Genomic DNA, 20,597 nt, shown 5'->3' on the forward strand with positions numbered 1-20,597 from the left:
ATTAGAAATAAAAAAGGAGAAGTAACAACTGACACTGCAGAAATACAAAGGATCATGAGAGATTACTACAAGCAACTATATGCCAATAAAATGGACAACCTGCAAGAAATGGACAAATTCTTAGAAAAGCACAACCTTCTGTGACTGAACCAGGAAGGAATAGAAAATATAAACAGACCAATCACAAGCACTGATATTGAAACTGTGATTAAAAATCTTCCAACAAACAAAAGCCCAGGACCAGATGGCTTCACAGGTGAATTCTGTCAAACATTTAGAGAACAGCTAACACCTATTCTTCTCAAACTCTTCCAAAATATAGCAGAGGGAGGAACACTCCCAAACTCATTCTACGAGGCCACCATCACGCTTATACCAAAACCAGACAAAGATGTCACAAAAAAAGGAAAAACTACAGGCCAATTATCACTGATGAACATAGATGCAAAACTCCTCAACAAAATACTAGCAAACAGAATCCAACAGCACATTAAAAGGATCATACACCATGATCAAGTGGGGTTTATCCCAGGAATGCAAGGATTCTTCAATATATGCAAATCATCAATGTGATACACCATATTAACAAACTGAAAATTACAAACCATATGATCATCTCAATAGATGCAGAAAAAGCTTTCGACAAAATTCAACACCTATTTATGATAAAAATCCTCCAGAAAGTAGGCATAGAGGGAACTTACCTCAACATAATAAAGGCCATATATGAGAACCCCACAGCCAACATCGTTCTCAATGGTGAAAAACTGAAATCATTACCTCTAAGATCAGAAACAAGACAAGGTTGTCCACTCTTACCACTATTATTCAACATAGTTTTGTAAGTTTTAGCCACAGCAATCAGAGAAGAAAGAGAAATGAAAGGAATCCAAAGTGGAAAAGAAGTAAAGCTGTCACTGTTTGCAGATGACATGATACTATACATAGAGAATCCTAAAGATGCTACCAAAAAACTACTAGAGCTAATCAATGTATTTGGTAAAGTAGCAGGATATAAAATTAACGCACAGAAACCTCTTGCATTCCTATACACTAATGATGAAAAATCTGAAGGAGAAATTAAGGAAACACTCCCATTTACCATTGCAACGAAAAGAATAAAACACCTAGGAATAAACCTACCTAAGGAGACAAAAGACCTGTATGCAGAAAACTATAAGACACTGATGAAATAAATTAAAGATGATACAAACAGATGGAGAGATATACCATGTTCTTAGATTGGAAGAATCAACATTGTGAAAATGACTATAGTACCCAAAGCAATCTAGAGAGTCAATGCAATCCCTATCAAACTACCTATGGCATTTTTCACAGAACTAGAACAAAAAATTTCACAATTTGTATGGAAACACAAAAGACCCCGAATAGCCAAAACAATCTTGAGAAAGAAAAACGGAGCTGGAGGAATCAGGCGCCCAGACTTCAGACTATACCACAAAGCTACAGTAATCAAGACAGTATGGTACTGGCACAACAACAGAAATGTAGATCAATGGAACAGGATAGAAAGCCCAGAGATAAACCTACACACATGTGGTCATCTTACTTTTGATAAAGGAGGCAAGTACATACAATGGAGAAAAGAGAGCCTCTTCAATAAGTGGTGCTGGGAAAACTGGACAGCTACAGGTAAAAGAATGAAATTAGAACACTCCCTAACACCATACACACAAAAAAACTCAGAATGGATTAAAGACCTAAATGTAAGGCCAGACACTATCAAACTCTTAGAGGAAAACATAGGCAGAACACTCTATGACATAAATCACAGCAAGATCCTTTTTGACCCACCTCCTAGAGAGATGGAAATAAAAACAAAAATAAACAAATGGGACCTAATGAAACTTAAAAGCTTTTGCACAGCAAAGGAAAAAAATAAACAAGATGAAAAGACAACCCTCAGAATGCGAGAAAATATTTGCAAATGAAGCAACTGACAAAGGATTAATCTCCAAAATTTACAAGCAGCTCATGCAGCTCCATATAAAAAAGGAAACAACCCAATCCAAAAATGGGCAGAAGACCTACATAGATATTTCTCCAAAGAAGATATACAGATTGCCAACAAACACATGAAAGGATGCTCATCTTCACTAATCATTAAAGAAATGCAAATCAAAACTACAATGAGGTATCACCTCACACTGGTCAGAATGGCCATCATCAAAAAATCTACAAACAATAAATGCTGGAGAGGGTGTGGAGAAAATTGAACCCTCTTGCACTGTTGGTGGGAATGTAAATTGATATAGCCATTATGGAGAACAGTATGGAGGTTCCTTAAGAAACTAAAAATGGAACTACCATATGACCCAGCAGTCCCACTACTGGGCATATACCCTGACAAAGCCATAATTCAAAAGGGTCATGTACCACAATGTTCACTGCAGCTCTATTTACAATAGCCAGGACATGGAAGCAACCTAAGTGTCCATTGACAGATGAATGGATAGAGAAGATGTGGCACATATATACAATGGAATATTACTCAACCATAAGAAGAAACGAAATTGAGTTATCTGTAGTGAGGTGGATGGACCTAGAGTCTCTCATACAGAGTGAAGTAAGTCAGAAAGAGAAAAACAAATACCATATGCTAACACATATATATGGAATCTTAAAAAAAAAAAATGGTTCTGAAGAACCTAGGGGCAGGACAGGAATAAAGACGCAGACATAGAGAATGGACTTGAGGACACGGGGAGGGGGAAGGGTAAGCAGGGACGAAGTGAGACAGTGGCATGGACATATATACACTATGAAATGTAAAATAGATAGCTAGTGGGAAGCAGCCACATAGCACAGGGAGATCAGCTCAGGGCTTTGTGACCACCTAGAGGGGTGGGATAGGGAGGGTGGGAGGGAGACACAAGAGGGAGGAGATATGGGGGTATATATATGTGTATAGCTGATTCATTTTGTTATAAAGCAGAAACTAACACACCATTGTAAAGCAATTATACTCCAATAAAGATGTTAAAACAAACAAAAAAAGAGAATTCTTCATATTAAAATGAAAGGACACTAGACAGTAGCTAAAATACACATGAAAAAATAAAGAACACCAATAAGGGAACTACACTGGTAAACCTAAGACAGTATAAATGTATTTTCTCTCATTTAACCATTCTTATTTAAAATAAAATTACATAAAGCAACAATTATTAAACTGTGTTGAAGGGTGTATATGTATAAAGATGTCATCTGTATGATAATAAAATTATAAAGAAGAGGAGAGAGAACAGAACTAAATAAAAGCAAAGTTTTATGTATTATTCAAATTAAATTGGTATTAATCCATACTATACTGTTAAAAATTAAAATGTTAATTGTGAACCCCAGAACCATTACTAAGAAAATAACTCAAAAAATGTAGTAATAGAAACAAGGGAATTAAAATGGTCCACTTGATAATAGTTAACACAAAAGAAGTCACTAATGCAGAAACAGAGAAACAAAAAAGACATTAAGACAGAGAAGACAGCAAAATGACAGAGGTAAATCCTACTTTATCTTACATTAAATGTAAATTGACTAAACACTCCAATCAAAAGGTAGAGTTTAGGAGAATGGATTACAAACTATAATCCAATTATATGTTGTCTACAAGAGACACACTTTAGATTCAAAGACACACATGGGAAAAAAATAATCTATGCAAGAAGTAACCAAAGGAGAGTTGCAGTGGTTATCCTAACATCAGACACACTAGACATTAAAACAAAAATTGATACTAGAAGCAAAGAAGGACATTTTATAATGATGTAACAATTAAAAACATAGGTAAATATATTCCAAGAAGACACAACAATATAACCATATATGTACTTAAATGAGCCCCAAAATACATGATGCAAAAACAAACAGGCATCTCTCTAAAGAAGATTCACAAATGGCCAAAAAGCACATGAAAATACGTTCAACATCATTAGTCATTATGGAAATATAAATCAAAATCACAATGAGATAGCTCTTCATACTAACTAGGATGGCTATAAATAAAAAGATGGACAAAACAAGTGTTGGGGAGGATGCCAAAAATTGGAACCCTCCTACTGTGCTGGTGGAAATGTAAAATGGTGTAGTCACTGTGGTAAAAAGTTTGGTAGTTCCTCAAGAAAAGTAAACAGTTACCACAAGAACCAGCAACTTGCTAGGTATATACCCAAGAGCACTGAAAACATACGTTCACACAAAAATAGGTACAAGAGTATAACAGCGTTATTCATAATAACCAAAAAGTGGATACAACCCAAATGTCCATCAACTGATGAATAAGCAAGATATGGTATATCCATACAATGGAATATTACTTGGCCATAAAAAGAAATAAAGTACTGATATATACTATAACATGGATGAATTTTAAAAACATTATGCTAAGTGAAAGAAGCCAGACACGGAAGGCCACATATTGCATAATTCCACTTATAGAATTGTCCAGAGTAGGCAAATCCATAGACCTAGAAACTAGATTAGTGGTAGCCAGGGGCTGGGGGGAGAGGGAGATGACAGTAATAGGTATGGGATTTCTTCATGGGGTGATGAAAATGTTCTGGAATTACTGGTGATTGTTGCACAACTTTGTGAATATATAAAAATTTATTGAACTGTACACTTTAAAAGAGTGGATTTTATGATATGTGAATTATATCTCAATTTTTTTAAAACTTAAAAATTCAGGACTAAAGTAAAATTAGAGAAAAAGATACACCATGCATTCACTAATCATAAGAAAGCTGGGGTGGCTATCTTGATATAAAGTAGACTTCAGAAAAAGAAAGATTACCAAGGTTAATGTGGAACATTTCATATCGATTAAAAATTTGATTTATGAAAAGATATATAAAATTAAATTGTATGCACCTAATAATACAATGTCAAAGTAATGAAGCAAAAAAATATATAACTGAATTTTGACACTTCCCTGTCAATAACTGATAAAATAAGCAGTCAAAAATCATAAAGGGTATAGATGTGGACAACAGCATTCAAGTAATTTGACCTAACTGACATTTACATAATACTCCATCCAACAACGGAAGGATACACATTTTTTTCCAAGTGCACATGAAAACATTCATCAAGATAGATGATATCATGAACCATAAAACAAGTCTCAATAAACAAAAGGATATAGGGTCAACAGGCAAAAAAATCAACTTTATTTCTATATATTAGCACATTTAAAAAAATGTAATACCATTTATAATATCATTAAAATCTTAGACATGCACTACCTAGGTATAAATTTAACAAAATATGTGTAAGCCATGTATTCTGAAAACTACAAACATCATTGAAAGAACCTGAAAACCTAAACAGATGGAAAAATATACCAGTTAATGGATTAAAAGGTTCATTGTTAATTCTCCCAAAAGTGGTCCATAATCTCAGTGAAATCCCAAGTACTAAGAAAACCAACAAAATTGACAATCAGGAGATTAATCCACTTTATGTGAAAATTAATTTACACAATCTGAAAATAATTTTAAAATAAGTATTTAGAATCTTTCATCTAATAAAGGGAGAAAACTCCATAAAAAACAAAATTTATGAAATTAAAACAGGTAAAAATGTAAATATTTGGCATATGTTTAAAAAGAGACACTAAATGAGAAATCTTGGAATATGTAGTCAATGAAGTTAAAAATCTCAATAGAGAAGATTTAAAAATTTAATTTAATAAGTAAATTAGAATATAATACTGAAGAATTCTCCCAGAACAGGAGGATATAAAAATATTACACACAAAAAAGCACTTAAGAAAGCAGAATAGATAAAAGTTCCAATATATGTCTAATAGCACTGTCAGAAGAAAAGAAAGAACAGCAGAAAAACAATATTCAAAGATATAAAAGCTAAGAATTTCCCCAAACTGCAGAATTCCATAAATTGTCAGATGGAAAGTACAAACTCAGTGGAAAACAATAAACAGAAATGAATCTATAGTTCTATAATCATAGTGTACTAGAATACAACAAGGATAAAATGAAAATACATTATGATAGTAAAGATTTTAATATCTCCGTTACAATCTGGTAGAGGTTGCATGCAGACAAAAAATTTAATATGGAACTGAAGATATTTCAGAGAAAATAAATTTGATCTGATAATGGCAGATAGAGCCCTACATCCAACAAATAAATTTATATATTATTTTCAAGTAAATAGAGAACATTCACAATAATTGGATTATTCATAAATATATTATATATATAATAATTGGATAACAACACATAGGAAATCACCAACAAAAATAATCAATATCGCACAGACTTCATTCAATACCCCTAATGCAATTAAATTAAAATACTACAATAAAAGAGTGTATGTATGTGTATGTATGTATGTATGGCGGGAAGGCGAGGGGGAAAAAGAGTATATACACACATATAAATCCTATATCTCTTGATATTAAAACAAACTCCTAAATAGCTCATAAGGTAAAGTAAAAAGCATAAAATAAATTTTATAAAAATTATAAAATATCTAGAACCAAATAATTTTAAAACAGTTTCATCAATCCCCTTAGAATGCCAGTTAAGCAGCACTTGCAAGTAAATCCAATGCCTTAAAGACGGATATTAAAACGAGAAAAGCAATGAAAAATAGGGAGAATAACACAAAATTCAGAGTAGTGACTAGTCAAAGGAAGAAGGGAGGAGGGATTCTATTAGAGAGAGAGATACAGGAGACATAACTTTTTGTATGTCTGAAATATTTCAAAATAAATGTTTTAATAATAAAAAACAAAAGCTAAATAAATATTTGACTTATAGAGCTAATATCTCATCTATGAACACAAATGAAAGATGCTAAATATAAAATTATGAATCAAATCCAACAAAATATAGTAAAAATAATACATCCTGACTAAAAAGAATCTATCATAGGAATGGAGAAGGTGCAACATCACAAAATGTGTCCCTTCTATAGAACATGGTAGCAATGTTATATAATAATCTCATTAGACTGAGGTAAAAGCATTCAATATAATTCAAAGCTCAGGATATTTTAAAAATTAGGGGGAATTCTCTGGCAGTCCAGTGGTTAAGACTCCGCACTCTCACTGCCGAGGGCCCAGGTTCAATCCCTGGGCGGGAACTGAGATCCCACGTCCCACAAGCCACGGGTGCAGCCATTAAAAAAAAAAAGGAATAGAAGGGGACTTTCTTAACTCAATAAATGAAAATCCTACAGCCAATATTATATTAGGCTGAAATATATGAAATTGTCATTTTTTTTTTTTGTCAAAAAATGGCCCATTGTTAGCAATTTCATAAGATTCAATCTAATACTGGTGAAACTTCAGCGGGATAACTTAAAATAATGACAAGTATATGTACTATTATTCCCACTCTTTAACATTATACTGGGATTCTAATCAAGGACATAAGTAATAAAAAGGGGAAAAAAAGAAAAAACATTGTACAAGAGAAGTCAAAACTGACTTTATTTACAAACATGATTTCCCACATAGAAAATCCAAATAACTTATATGAGATTTCAGCAATGTTGCTGAATACAAAATATGCAACAAAGACATGTACAAAAATGTTCACAGGAGCACAATTTGTAATATCCCAATACTGGAAAAAAAATGAAAATGTCATCAACAATAGAAATGGATACAGAGGAACAGAATAGTTTTCCAAGGAAGACATACAAATAGCCAACAGGTACATGAAAAGATGCTCAACATCGCTAATCATCAGGGAAATGCAAATCAAACCCACAATTAGATATCACCTCACACAAGTCAGAGTAACTATCATGCAAAAGACAAGAGATAACAAGTGTTGGTGAGGATCTGAAGAAAAGGGAACCCTAAGACATTTCTGGTGGGAATGTAAATTGAGCATAGCCACTATGGAAAACAGTATGGAGGTTCCTTGAAAAATCTGAAATAGAATGACCATATGCTCCAGCAATCCCACTTCTGGATATACATCCAAAGGAATTGAAATCAGGATCTCATATCTGCACTCCCATGTTCACAATGGCATTACTCACAACAGCCAAGGTATGAAAACAACCTAAGTGTCCATCAATGGATAATGGATGAATGGATAAAGAGCATGTGATATATATGTACCAATATTATTCAGCCATCAGGAAAAAGGAAATCCTGCCATTTGTGACAACTTGGATGGACCCTGAGGGCATTACGTTAAGTGAAACAAGTCAGAGAAAAACAAATAACTGTAAGATATCACTTATATGTGGAATCTACGAAAGATAAACTCAGAGAAACAGAGACTAGGATGGTGTTTACCAAGGATTCAGGAGGTGGGGGAAATGGGGAGATATTTGTGAAAGGGTATAAACTTCCAGTTATAAGATTAACAAGTCTGGGTACTTAATGTACAGCATGGTGACGATAACTAATAACACTGTATATATACTTGAATGTTGCTGAGAGAGTAGATCTTAATTGTTTTCACCACAAAAAAGAAATGGCAACTATGTGACAGGATGGAGATGGTAGCTAATACTATGGTAGTAATCATTTTGCGATTTATAAACATATCAAATCAACATACTGTACACTTTAAACTTATACAATGCTATCTGTCAATTATATATCAGTAAAGCTGGGGGGAGAACAATAGAAAGGATAAAGAATTACTGCTTCACATAACAGCATGGATGAATTCTCACAAAGAAGTTATACGTAAAAGTGGAAGGAGGGAGGGAGGGGACGGAGGAAGGGAGGGAGAAAGAAAGAGGCTGACTTCAAAAGTTCAAAATTTGCTGTGATAGAAGTCAAGATAGTGGTTACCTCTGGGAGGGGAAGGGGGGCAGGTGGAGTGGCTGGAAGGGATGGAGCACAAGGAAGCAACCTGGGGTGCTGATAATATTCTAATTATCCATTTGGGTGGTAATTACACACTTTGGATTTGTGCACTTTCTGAATATATGCTATAGTTCTGTAAAAAGTTAACTTAAAGACTCAGCATTCTTTGTTTACCAGCAACAATAACAACAAAAAATAGAAAATAAAAACAAAAGGCATTACTAAAAAGAGCAAAAACAAAGTGAAAAAATAAGCTTCCACTAGAAGATCTTTGACATTTACATTACATATAACCAACAAAGGTTGGTGGTGTTCAAAATATATTTAACAAGAAAAAAATACTCTTATGTTCCTAAAGGGCAAAGGATATGAACTGGCTATTCACAGAAAAGGAAACCTCTAGGATTGGAGTTTGGAGTTATGCAGCTACATTCTGGAAATGCCTGGAGACACTAAAAGCTAGAAGAACAAGGAAGGGTCTTCCCCAAGAGCCTTCTAAGGGAGTGCTGCCCTGCCAATACCTTTGTTTTAACTTCTGGGCTCCAGTAAATGTGAGAGAATAAATTTCTGTCCTTTAAGACTCCAAGTTTAGTCAGCTCTACCCACCACCAGAGCCTCCCATCAAGCCTCTTAGATAGCCTCAACCACCAGAGGGCAGACAGCAGAAGCAAGAAAAACTACAATCCTGCAGCCTGTGGACCAAAAACCACAGTTACAGAAAGACAGACAAGATGAAAAGGCAGAGGGCTATGTACCAGATGAAGGAACAAGAAAAAACCCCAGAAAAACAACTAAATGAAGTGGAGATAGGCAACCTTCCAGAAAAAGAATTCAGAATAATGATAGTGAAGATGATCCAGGACCTCGGAATAAGAAATGGAGGCAAAGATTGAGAAGATGCAAGAAATGATTAACAAAGACCTAGAAGAATTAAAGAACAAACAAACAGAGATGACCAATACAATAACTGAAATGAAAACTACACTAGAAGGAATCAATAGCAGAATAACTGAGGCAGAAGAACGGATAAGTGACCTGGAAGACAGAATGGTGGAATTCACTGCTGCAGAACAGAATAAAGAAAAAAGAATGAAAAGAAATGAAGACAGCCTAAGAGACCTCTGGGACAACATTAAACGCAACAACATTCGCATTATAGGGGTCCCAGAAGGAGAAGAGAGAGAGAAAGGACCAGAGAAAATATTTGAAGAGATTATAGTCGAAAACTTCCCTAACATGGGAAAGGAAATAGCCACCCAAGTCCAGGAAGCGCAGAGAGTCCCATACAGGATAAACCCAAGGAGAAACACGCCGAGACACATAGTAATCAAAGTGGCAAAAATTAAAGACAAAGAAAAATTATTGAAAGCAGCAAGGGAAAAACGACAAATAACATACAAGGGAACTCCCATAAGGTTAACAGCTGATTTCTCAGCAGAAACTCTACAAGCCAGAAGGGAGTGGCATGATATACTTAAAGTGATGAAAGGGAAGAACCTACAACCAAGATTACTCTACCCGGCAAGGATCTCATTTAGATTTGATGGAGAAATCAAAAGCTTTACAGACAAGCAAAAGCTATGAGAATTCAGCACCACCAAACCAGCTCTACAACAAATGCTAAAGGAACTTCTCTAAGTGGGAAACACAAGAGAAGAAAAGGACCTACAAAAAGAAACCCAAAACAATTAAGAAAATGGTCATAGGAACATACATATCGATAATTACCTTAAACGTGAATGGATTAAATGCCCCAACCAAAAGACATAGACTGGCTGAATGGATACAAAAACAAGACCCATATATATGCTGTCTACAAGAGACCCACTTTAGACCTAGGGACACATACAGACTGAAAGTGAGGGGATGGAAAAAGATATTCCATGCAAATGGAAATCAAAAGAAAGCTGGAGTAGCTATACTCATATCAGATAAAATAGACTTTAAAATAAAGAATGTTACAAGAGACAAGGAAGGACACTACATAATGATCAAGGGATCAATCCAAGAAGAAGATATAACAATTATAAATATATATGCACCCAACATAGGAGCACCTCAATACATAAGGCAACTGCTAACAGCTATAAAAGAGGAAATTGACAGTAACACAATAATAGTGGGGGACTTTAACACCTCACTTACACCAATGGACAGATCATCCAAAATGAAAATGAATAAGGAAACAGAAGCTTTAAATGACACAATAGACCAGTTAGATTTAATTGATATATATAGGACATTCCATCCAAAAACAGCAGATTACACGTTCTTCTCAAGTGCGCACGGAACATTCTCCAGGATAGATCGCATCTTGGGTCACAAATCAAGCCTCAGTAAATTTAAGAAAATTGAAACCATATCAAGCATCTTTTCGGACCACAACGCTATGAGATTAGAAATGAATTACAGGGAAAAAAACGTAAAACAGACAAACACATGGAGGCTAAACAATACGTTACTAAATAACCAAGAGATCACTGAAGAAATCAGAGAGGAAATCAAAAAATACCTAGAGACAAATGACAATGAAAACACGACGACCCAAAACCTATGGGATGCAGCAAAAGCAGTTCTAAGAGGGAAGTTTATAGCTATACAAGCCTATCTCAAGAAACAAGACAAATCTCAAGTAAACAATCTAACCTTACACCTAAAGAAACTAGAGAAAGAAGAACAAACAAAACCCAAAGTTAGCAGAAGGAAAGAAATCATAAAGATCAGAGCAGAAATAAATGAAATAGAAACAAAGAAAACAATAGCAAAGATCAATAAAACTAAAAGTTGGTTCTTGGAGAAGATAAACAAAATTGATAAGCCATTAGCCAGACTCATCAAGAAAACGAGGGAAAAAAAAAAAAAGACTCCAAGTTTGAGGAAATTTGTTATGGAAGCCCTAGGAAATTAAACCGATTCCCTAAGACTCAGTAGTTCCATTTCTAAATCTATTCCCTAGAGCACTGGGTCTCTACAAGATCCAAAACGCTCCTTCTACAACTAACATTTTGCAATTTACCCATACACATAACTAAAAAATAAACCAATGCCATAACTGAAAAAAATACAGAAATAATTTATAATAAATTATATATTTCTATGTGTAAACGCTCAGGCAGAACTAAGCTAGAAGATACAATATTTGCACCTATTCACAGAATCAACATGAACTGGTCTGTTTCAAAAGCAGAATGATAGGTGTCACGTATTGGCAGCTCAAACACAAGCAGAGTTGCCACTGATGCCATGATTTTCTGAAAGAGTAAACTCTTACCAGAGTTCCGAACAAAACAAAGTACACTCTTTCCTCAATTTACATGGTAACTGCATTACTGGACAATTCACTGTATTTAAAACATTTTTTTTTCCAAAAAAACAGACTTTGTGTTTACACATAAAACAGAGTTAGGTTCTTAATCTCTAATAATTATAAACAGGTTCTCATATACATATTCAATGGGACAGTTAAGTCATGCAGAATACCAGATAATCAACACCAATAGGACCCCCCACAACCGCTATGGCAAACAAGGTAGCCCACAAATTTCTAGAATGCTCCCTAGGGCACAATACCTGTTCTTGAGAAAAACTGACTCATGGACACCAGAAGGTATGTTCAAATATTCTCATTGCAACATTGTTTGTAATATTAAAAAAGAGGAAAACTGGTATTTAAAAGTCCATCAATAGGGGAATAAGGATTAAATCACTGTCATATAAATATACAGCATTACATAACAATTCAGGAAATTAACTAGATCTGTAAGAATCAACACTGACAAATTTCAGAAACAGTGAAGTGGAAAAAACAGATCTGCAGAAGGATACCTACAGTATGATACCATTTGTGTAAAGTTTTAAAACAGAACAATAGTATACGTAGTACGTAGGCGTACACAAATATGTAGTAAGCTTACAAAAACATGAATGAAAAGAATACAGTCCAACTTCAGAATATTGATTATGTTACCTCTAGGAAGGGACGGAGGAAAATTGGCCTCAGCAAGAGGTGCAAAGGGGCCTTAACTACATCTGTAACATTTTATTTCTTAAAAACAAAAATCTGCAGGAAACATGTAAAATGAGGATTTATTAAATCAGGGTGGGGGGAGATTACAGTATTTAGGTTTTCTTTTTCTGTAAGTCTGAAGTACTTTAAAGTTTTAAAAAGTCTGTATTCCAGGGAAATTTACCACCAACTGCAGGATAACTGAGTAAGGAAACCAGAAAACGATCACGAATGTTCAGATGAACTGTGATTGAAAAGTACCTAGATCTCTTTGCCTCAGTGCTATCAATAACTTGAGTGAGGTAACGAGGTGAGGTGAGTATAGAGAAGAAAAATGGGAATTATACAATACAGACTAACCCAAAACTGACACTATTCAGGTAAAGCAAATTGGCTGATTTTATTGCCCAGGCATTGGGCTTTACTCTTGTACCTCCAATTTCTTCCTTCTATATTCCTAAAAAAATCTCATGAAAACTTCACTACCAAATAAGAAGAAGAAGGTAGAGAGAAGAAGCAGCAAATATAGTTTTTCATATCAAAGATAAGTTGCTTCAAATATTAAAAGTGTAAGTGATGGGAAATATAATTTTTGGCTGCTCTTTACAAACAAGTTACTTTGGCATATTACATCATTCTCCCAAGATTCCTTGAGAAAAGTCACACTTTCTTCCCAGCAACATATTTTCTCTCAAAGCATGGCTCTGTTGAGCAACACAAAGTATTGCGTTATACACCAAAACCTTTCATGTTTACTATGTTTTTGCTCTCATATTACCACAGTATTAAACATGAGATACCACAAATACAAGACTTCAGCAGAAAAATAAACATGGAAAGGGGAGAATGGAATGAAGTGCCACACTTTCAATAGGCAGGTAGAAATAAAACACCTAATTTCCAGTTTAGAAGAACAAATTAAATATCACCACGATGGGAAAAAATTCAGACAATAACACAACATGGGATATTCTGTATCTGAGCCTGGTCTGAATGTTCATAGTAGCTTTATCCATGACAACCACAACCTGGTAACAAGCCAAATAATCAACAATAAAGAGAATGGGTAAACATGTTGTGGTGTACGATAGAACATGATACAAATCATATGATAGAATGCTACCCCACAATATAAAGGAACTACCGATAGGCACAGCACATGAATGAGTCTCAAAAATACGATGAACAAAAGAAGCCCACACAAAGTATTACACACTATATAGCTCATTTAATATGATGTTCAAGTACTGGCAAACTAATCTTCACTGATAGAAATCAGAAGAGGAGTTCCCTCTGCGTGGGGCTTAAAAGGGGGAACAAGGGAATTTACTGTGGCGATGGAAGTGTTCTAAATCTTGATCCAAATAATGGTTGTATGAGTGTATGAATTTATCTAAATCCACAGGGGGGGGAAAACATTGTGGGAATGAAAAAGTAGAACTGCTGTATGTTAAAATGGACTAAAACAATCTAACGACCAAATGCAACATGTAAACTCTGAATGGATCCTGGTCTGAAACAGTTAACTATACAAGCCATTTTTGTGACAACTAGGAAAACTTGAAAATGGACTAGATACTAAGAAATTATGGATAATTATCTTAGGTGTGATAATAGTATTGTGGTTATTTAGAACAATGTCCTTATTTTTAGAAGATATATGCTGAAGTATTTAGGAGTCTCATGGCAACAATTTACTTTCACATTTTTAGTAAAAAATATTTATTATTATAGATACACAAATATACAGATATATCAAATTAATGTACATAGGTCATGGAATATATTCATTATACTATTCTCCCAACTACTCCGTATGTTTGAAAAATGTCAATAAAAAGTTGAGGGAAAAGAAGATGCCCACTTACCTAGAGTGATCTTCAGGATACATTAAGGAAAGAAAACAAGCGAAGTGCAGACTAGCTTATATAATATGCTACCTATTGTGAAGGAAAGTAAAAAAATATATATGGGAAGGGGGGAGTGTACAGTGTGTGTGTGTGTGTGTGTGTATCTATTTGATTATATTACAAAGAGAAATACTAGAAGAATAAATCAGACACCAATAAAAATGGTTACCTACAGCAGATGAAAATAGATGGAAAATAGGTTTGAAAAGGGCTGGAAATGAGACTTCTCAGAGTGTATCATTTTATACAGTTTTGACTTTTATACCCCATAAATGTAAAGAATTAAATTAAATTGAAAAAAATGAAATTGAAAAGATGTTTAAAATATCTATGCTCACATTAATTCCTCTATTCAATCAAAGCCAAATCAATCAAGCTTGTTTAATGTGTATGGTTATAAACGGTCTTTTTTGCTCCTTCTGAGCATCAGAGTCACTTAATGGGGCTTTTGCTGGTCAGAAAACTTAGCATCTTGCTGCAGATCTGCCCCTAAATAGTTGCGCAAACCTAGAAAAATATTTAGTCAAGCTAAGCCTCAATTTTCTCACCCATAAAAAGAAATTCAATCCAATGAAAGCTAAGATTTCTTAGAACTGTAAAATTCTGTGACTCAAATGTCTGTTGAAAAAAATGAAATAGGAATGTTTCCACCTGCATAATTTCTTAAGCCACGATGAACAACAAAGCTCCATTATACAGCCATTCACTTTCCGCCTGGCAACTAATACTGGGGAGAAAGGGAAGTGAAATAACTTTTCTCTCTCTGACCCCTTCAGGCAGTAGTCAGTTACCACGAAGTGCTTGCTCTAAGCAGGTCTGGACTGGCCAAGGAAGGAAAGCGACATCCGGCCTGTCAGGCAGCTGCTCTCACCAGGCTGCTAAACTGCATTGGTTAGCAGAAGAGGAAGAAGCAGCCAGTAACAAAGTCTAAAGAGGCTGAACTCAGGAGTTTTACTAACTGCCCCGCGCAGCGGTTCAGGAAGCTTAGTGTATTCTTTTGCCAAATGAATCCAGCCTTTACAAAAAGGCTGCCAAGCTTTGGCAGCTGTGGGATGAAAAAAACATCTGAAGCCAAAACTGTAGAGTTTCTGACAGTGCAGTGAGTAAAATCTCTGCAGCCTTAAAGATAAAGCGACAGTGCCAGAAACTTTCTTCTCCACGCCTGCCTCACCCTCTGCCCTACCCGGCCTTCCTTTCTTTAAGACCTAGCCAAAGACCTAAAACAGTCCTGTGACTTCCCTGGAGGTTTCAGGGACTGTGCTACAGCGGCCTCATTGTAATGTGAGGAAAGACAGCAAGGAAAGCAGAGGATGCTTTGGGGTGGGGGGATGGAGAGCCTTGACTGCAGGGCGTGCAGGAAGGAAGTGGGGAGGGCTACTCTATGCAGCACCCAGAGGAATGGTGTTGGCTATTTAAGCACACACACGTGCACACACACACACACACACACACACAGTTTTGCTGGGAGATGAAAGAGATGAGAAATAAAAGGACTTAGAGAAGTGGAAAAAGAAAAAAAAGGACTGAAGGAGGAATTTTGTTTCCAAACTGCCTGCAGGTCTAAAATGGAGGTATGGAAAGACTTTTGGGGGGATTTCTTCTAGAAGAGAGAGGCTGGAGATTTCATCTGAAGAGGAGAATGAGAGGGTCCTGTAAAGAATGAGGGGGAAGGAGATCAAAACCCCTTGGAAGGGTCTTGTGAGATTATTCAGAGGGATGGCGTTTGCTCATGGCATGGAGAGGTCCAAGGCCCTTCACTTGAGGAAGGGCAGGGGGTCCTCTGCCTCAGCTGGATTTCCACAGCAAGCTGGGGGACACTATCCTCTTCGGCATGTCTGGAGAGTGACTGGGTGGGGCTGAAGGTCCTCTGGAGCAAGTTTAGAGAATTAGTAGTGTCTCTCTAAAAGCTCGTGCCTTTCTTGGAGTGAAGGGAAGGATAGGGGTTCCTTCTCAATATCGGGAGAGTTTGGGGGCTGGAGGGACCTGAAATGGTTTCCGAGGTATTGGCCCTGGGGTAGATGGCAAGGTGCTGTGTGCAATGGTGACACATTTCGGTTGTGGGGTGTGGAGACTCTACTTTGAGAGGAAAGGCCCCTTCACTAATCAGAAGCTTGTTAATCTGTCTGAAAGAATCCGCCAGCCGTGATCTGGGAGGAAAACCACCCCACCCCGCCCCCGAAGACTGGGGAAAAGTCGGGCCAGTAATACTCTCAGTAAAAGAACTGGAGCAGAGAAGAGGAATTTTAAAAGAAGCCTCTTGCCCCACCCCAATTCACTGGAAAGTTAAGAGAGGAGAGAGGAGGACTTTCTAAAGTGGTTTGGAGAGGATTTGAAGGAACGCGAACTGGAAGCTGGGAGGAAGCTAGGGGAGCTGAGGTGGAGGGGTTCGGTGGGGGGCGTCAGGCCTCTGTGTGGCTGGAGTGGGAGGGCGTTCGTGATTTTGAGGATGGGGAAGAGCCAAGCGACACGGGATCAAAGCTCCATAGGGATGATTCGGGGGTTGGAGAAGGTTTCGCGGTGACCCGGGGTTCTCGGAAGTGAACGGAGGCGGCGTCCCGAGTAAATTCCGGGGGCTGACGACACCCAGGCGGCGGCGATGGGGGCGCGACCGGTACTCACAGAGCGGATCTCCAGCGCCAGGGCGCACTGCAGCGCCTTCACCTTCGGCATCCGCGCAGGGCTTGGGCGGCGGGGCGGGACCCCGGCCGCGGACCCGAGGGAGGCGAGGAGACGCGGGGCGGGGCGGGGACGTGGAGAAGACGAGGTGGCGGCGGCGGTAGCAGCTGTTCCCCCAGGCCGGGGCCCGCGGTCCAGCCTGGGTCCCGCCCGAGCGGCAGCCGTGCGCGGGGCGCGGACTCGTTGTCATGGCAGCCGGGAGGGGCGGGGCCGGAAGAGAAGCTAGCGGGGACGCGCCGGAGCTGCCGCTCGAGGGCGAGCGGCTGGGGGCGGGACTCAGCGAACGCCGGGCAGGGCGGGGCCGCTCGAGGAGGCGGGGCTTCCGAAGGGGCGGGGCGAGGCGGGGTGGGGAGGGGCATTTCGTCTGTGACGTCAAACTATGGGCCCAAAGCCAGAAGAAGAGAATAGGTGTATAAAAGGACAGTGCGCAGGTCAGGGTGCTGGACTTAGGAGCCCTGAGTTCCAACGTGGCAGTGGCAATTTGAGCTAGTGGCGTCCCCCTGCGGCCTCAATTCCCCAACTGTAAAGAATAATAACGATTATTCGTTCTTTTATTTGAATTTCCTTACAGTGTTCAAAGCCAGCATGAGAAAACAGGATTGGAGAAGAGACGTGCTCAATTCAAAGGCAGAACCAGGACTAGACCTCAGGAGCTCTCAAGTAAAACTCAGGTTGCCTCCCTGAGAAGAGGGGACTCAATCAAATCACCTTCCTCTTCCAAGTCTCCTATTATGCGATTCTTTGTTAGTGCGTTGCCCCCCTCCCTTCAAGGTTTCCCGTCTAATCACCTGTGTATGCATCTCAGTGTATATTGTTTTAAGTTGAACTGTCAATGAGGGGCCAAAAATAGGTCCAGTTGCGAAGTGGCTGGGCCATAGACCATCAATGATTAAGGAAGTCTAAGAGATTGCCCAAGCCAATCGTTTTAAAAATCATTTTTAGTGCGAAATGCATTACACATACAGAAGTATATAAAACAATTTCATCTTAAACAATAATAACAATAAAGCAAATACCTGTGCAACTAGCACCCAGCTTAAGAAATAGAACGTTACGAGCACCTTAGGAATGTCGCAACCATTGCATTGCCTTCCTTGCCCCGGAAATAACCACTACCCTGACTTTGGTACAATAATTCCCTTGCTTGTCTACATACTTTTGCGATTCATGATTGCATCTCTAAACAAGGTATTGTTTAACTTTTTCCTGTTATTGATGTTATATAAACATAATTAATACTATATGTATTCTTCTGTAACTTGCTTCTCTCACTCTTCTGCTGTAGGATTCTCCCAACTTTGATGCTGTGTAACAGGAAGTTTTTTCCATTGTTAGACAGTGGAATATGTCCAACATAACATATGAATATACATTGATTTATTTATGCTTTTTACTATTGATGGTTACTTGTATTCTTTCCATTTTTAGCTATTGTCAACAATGTTGTTATGGACATTCTAGTACATGTCTACTAGTGCATGTATGCTAGAGTAGGAGTGATTGGGTATTAAGTTTTGCACATGTGGGACTTTAATAGGTAATGCCACACCATTTTCCAAATTAGTTCTACCAATTAATGTTCCTGCTGGGAGTGTGTAAGAGTTCTTATTTTTCCACATCCTCACCAACATTTGGCATTGGTATTGAATGTTGAATTTTTGTGTATTTGGACTTGTGTAGTCTAGGTATCTCATTGTGGTTTTATTTTGCATCTCATTACTTTTGAGGTTGAGCACCTTTTCATGGTTTTATGAGTCTTTCCATTTTCTCTTTGTGAACTGCTTAGTAGTTCTCTTGCCCATTTTTCTACTGGATTCTCCCCATTCCTCTCCCTCTCTCTCTCCTGATGTATATTAGTTCTTCATATATTCTAGATACTAATTCTTTGTCTATTATATGTTGCATATATCTTCCTAGTTTGTGCTTGGTCTTTTAATTTTCCATATAATGTGTCATGAACAGAACATAAATCAAGTCATGGGTTATGAGTATTCTTAGTTTGACCAAATAATTCTAAGTTGCTGTCCTCAATGCCACACCAGTCTACACTCCGGCAACCAATGCCTGAGTGTAACTATGCCCTCACATTCTTCCCAACCTTGGCATTATCAAGCCTTCTTGTTTCCCCTAGTGTAACAGATGTAAAGTACCATCTCATTGTTGAATTTCTCAGATTACTGATACGTCTGAGCATATCTTTACATGTTTATAAGATTTTTGCTTTCTTTACGATCAATCGTCTGCTCAGATTCTTTGCCCATTTTTCTATTGGAGTTTTTGTCTTTCTTACAAGAACTCTTCTGTACTCTAGTTATGTATCTCTTGTCAGTTTCAGACATGCAAATATCTTCTCCCTTTTTCATCTGTTTATAAACTTTATCCAGGGTGTACTTCAGTTAATAGAAATACCTAAATCAATCAATCATTTTTGCCTTACATTTTGTGTTTGTGTTTCTGACATTTTAAGAAGTCTTCCTTATTCCTAGGTGACAGAAATATGTCCTATATTTTCTTGTATCAACTTCATAGTTTTACTTTTCACATTTTGATGTTTAATCCATCAAGCCTCAATTCTTGTACATGGTGTTAGGAATCCAGGATCCAGGTTTTAATTTTGTTTTGTTTTTCCCACTAGAGAGTAAGCTAGGTTTCCCAACAATACCTACAAAACCTATACTTCCTCTCATTTATTTGTGGCAGCACCTGTATCATATATTAACTACGTAAAGTTCTGTCTTAAAGCTTCCTATTCTGTCCCTGTGTTCTATTTGTCTTTCTTGCAACAATATCACACTGCTTTATTACTGGACTTGATATCCTGTTCCGCAAGTTTCTCTCTCTCTCTCTCTCACTTTTTCTCTCTTGATTGTTTAGTTATTTGTGATCCTTTATTGCTTCATTTTATTTTAGAGTAAGTTTATTAAGTTTCTCAAGCAGCCCAACTGGAGTTTTTATCGTGATACATTAAATTTATAGAATAATTCGGGGAATTGACATCTTTGTAATATTGCATCATCCCATCCAAGAACATAAAATGTTTCTCATCAGTTTCTCTTCTATGTTCTTTACTAGAATTTTCAAGTTTTCTGCATAAAGGTCCTACTTAATTCCTAGGTGTTTAATTATAGTTTTTTCTTTCTACTATTGAAAACAGTTTCTTATTTTTCATTATATTTGCTAG

General features: G+C 37.2%; 1 protein-coding gene across 4 annotated transcripts in view; it reads right to left on the reverse strand.

Annotated features, from left to right (window-relative positions):
- The window catches only part of SPATA6 (spermatogenesis associated 6), a 144,365-nt gene extending 126,751 nt beyond the window's left edge, over nucleotides 1-17,614 (reverse strand). For 2 of the 4 annotated variants that reach the window (XM_036827258.1, XM_036827238.1), the window contains exon 1: nucleotides 17,360-17,614. In XM_036827258.1, the coding sequence (XP_036683153.1) occupies nucleotides 17,360-17,410 (51 nt within the window). In that variant the 5' untranslated portion in view covers nucleotides 17,411-17,614. The remainder of the gene's footprint in view (nucleotides 1-17,359) is intronic. The other 2 variants (XM_036827268.1, XM_036827249.1) reach the window with 1 other exon arrangement.
- Nucleotides 17,615-20,597: the final 2,983 nt, after the last annotated feature.

This window comes from Balaenoptera musculus, chromosome 1, assembly GCF_009873245.2.
Source record: "Balaenoptera musculus isolate JJ_BM4_2016_0621 chromosome 1, mBalMus1.pri.v3, whole genome shotgun sequence".
NCBI lineage: Eukaryota > Metazoa > Chordata > Mammalia > Artiodactyla > Balaenopteridae > Balaenoptera > Balaenoptera musculus.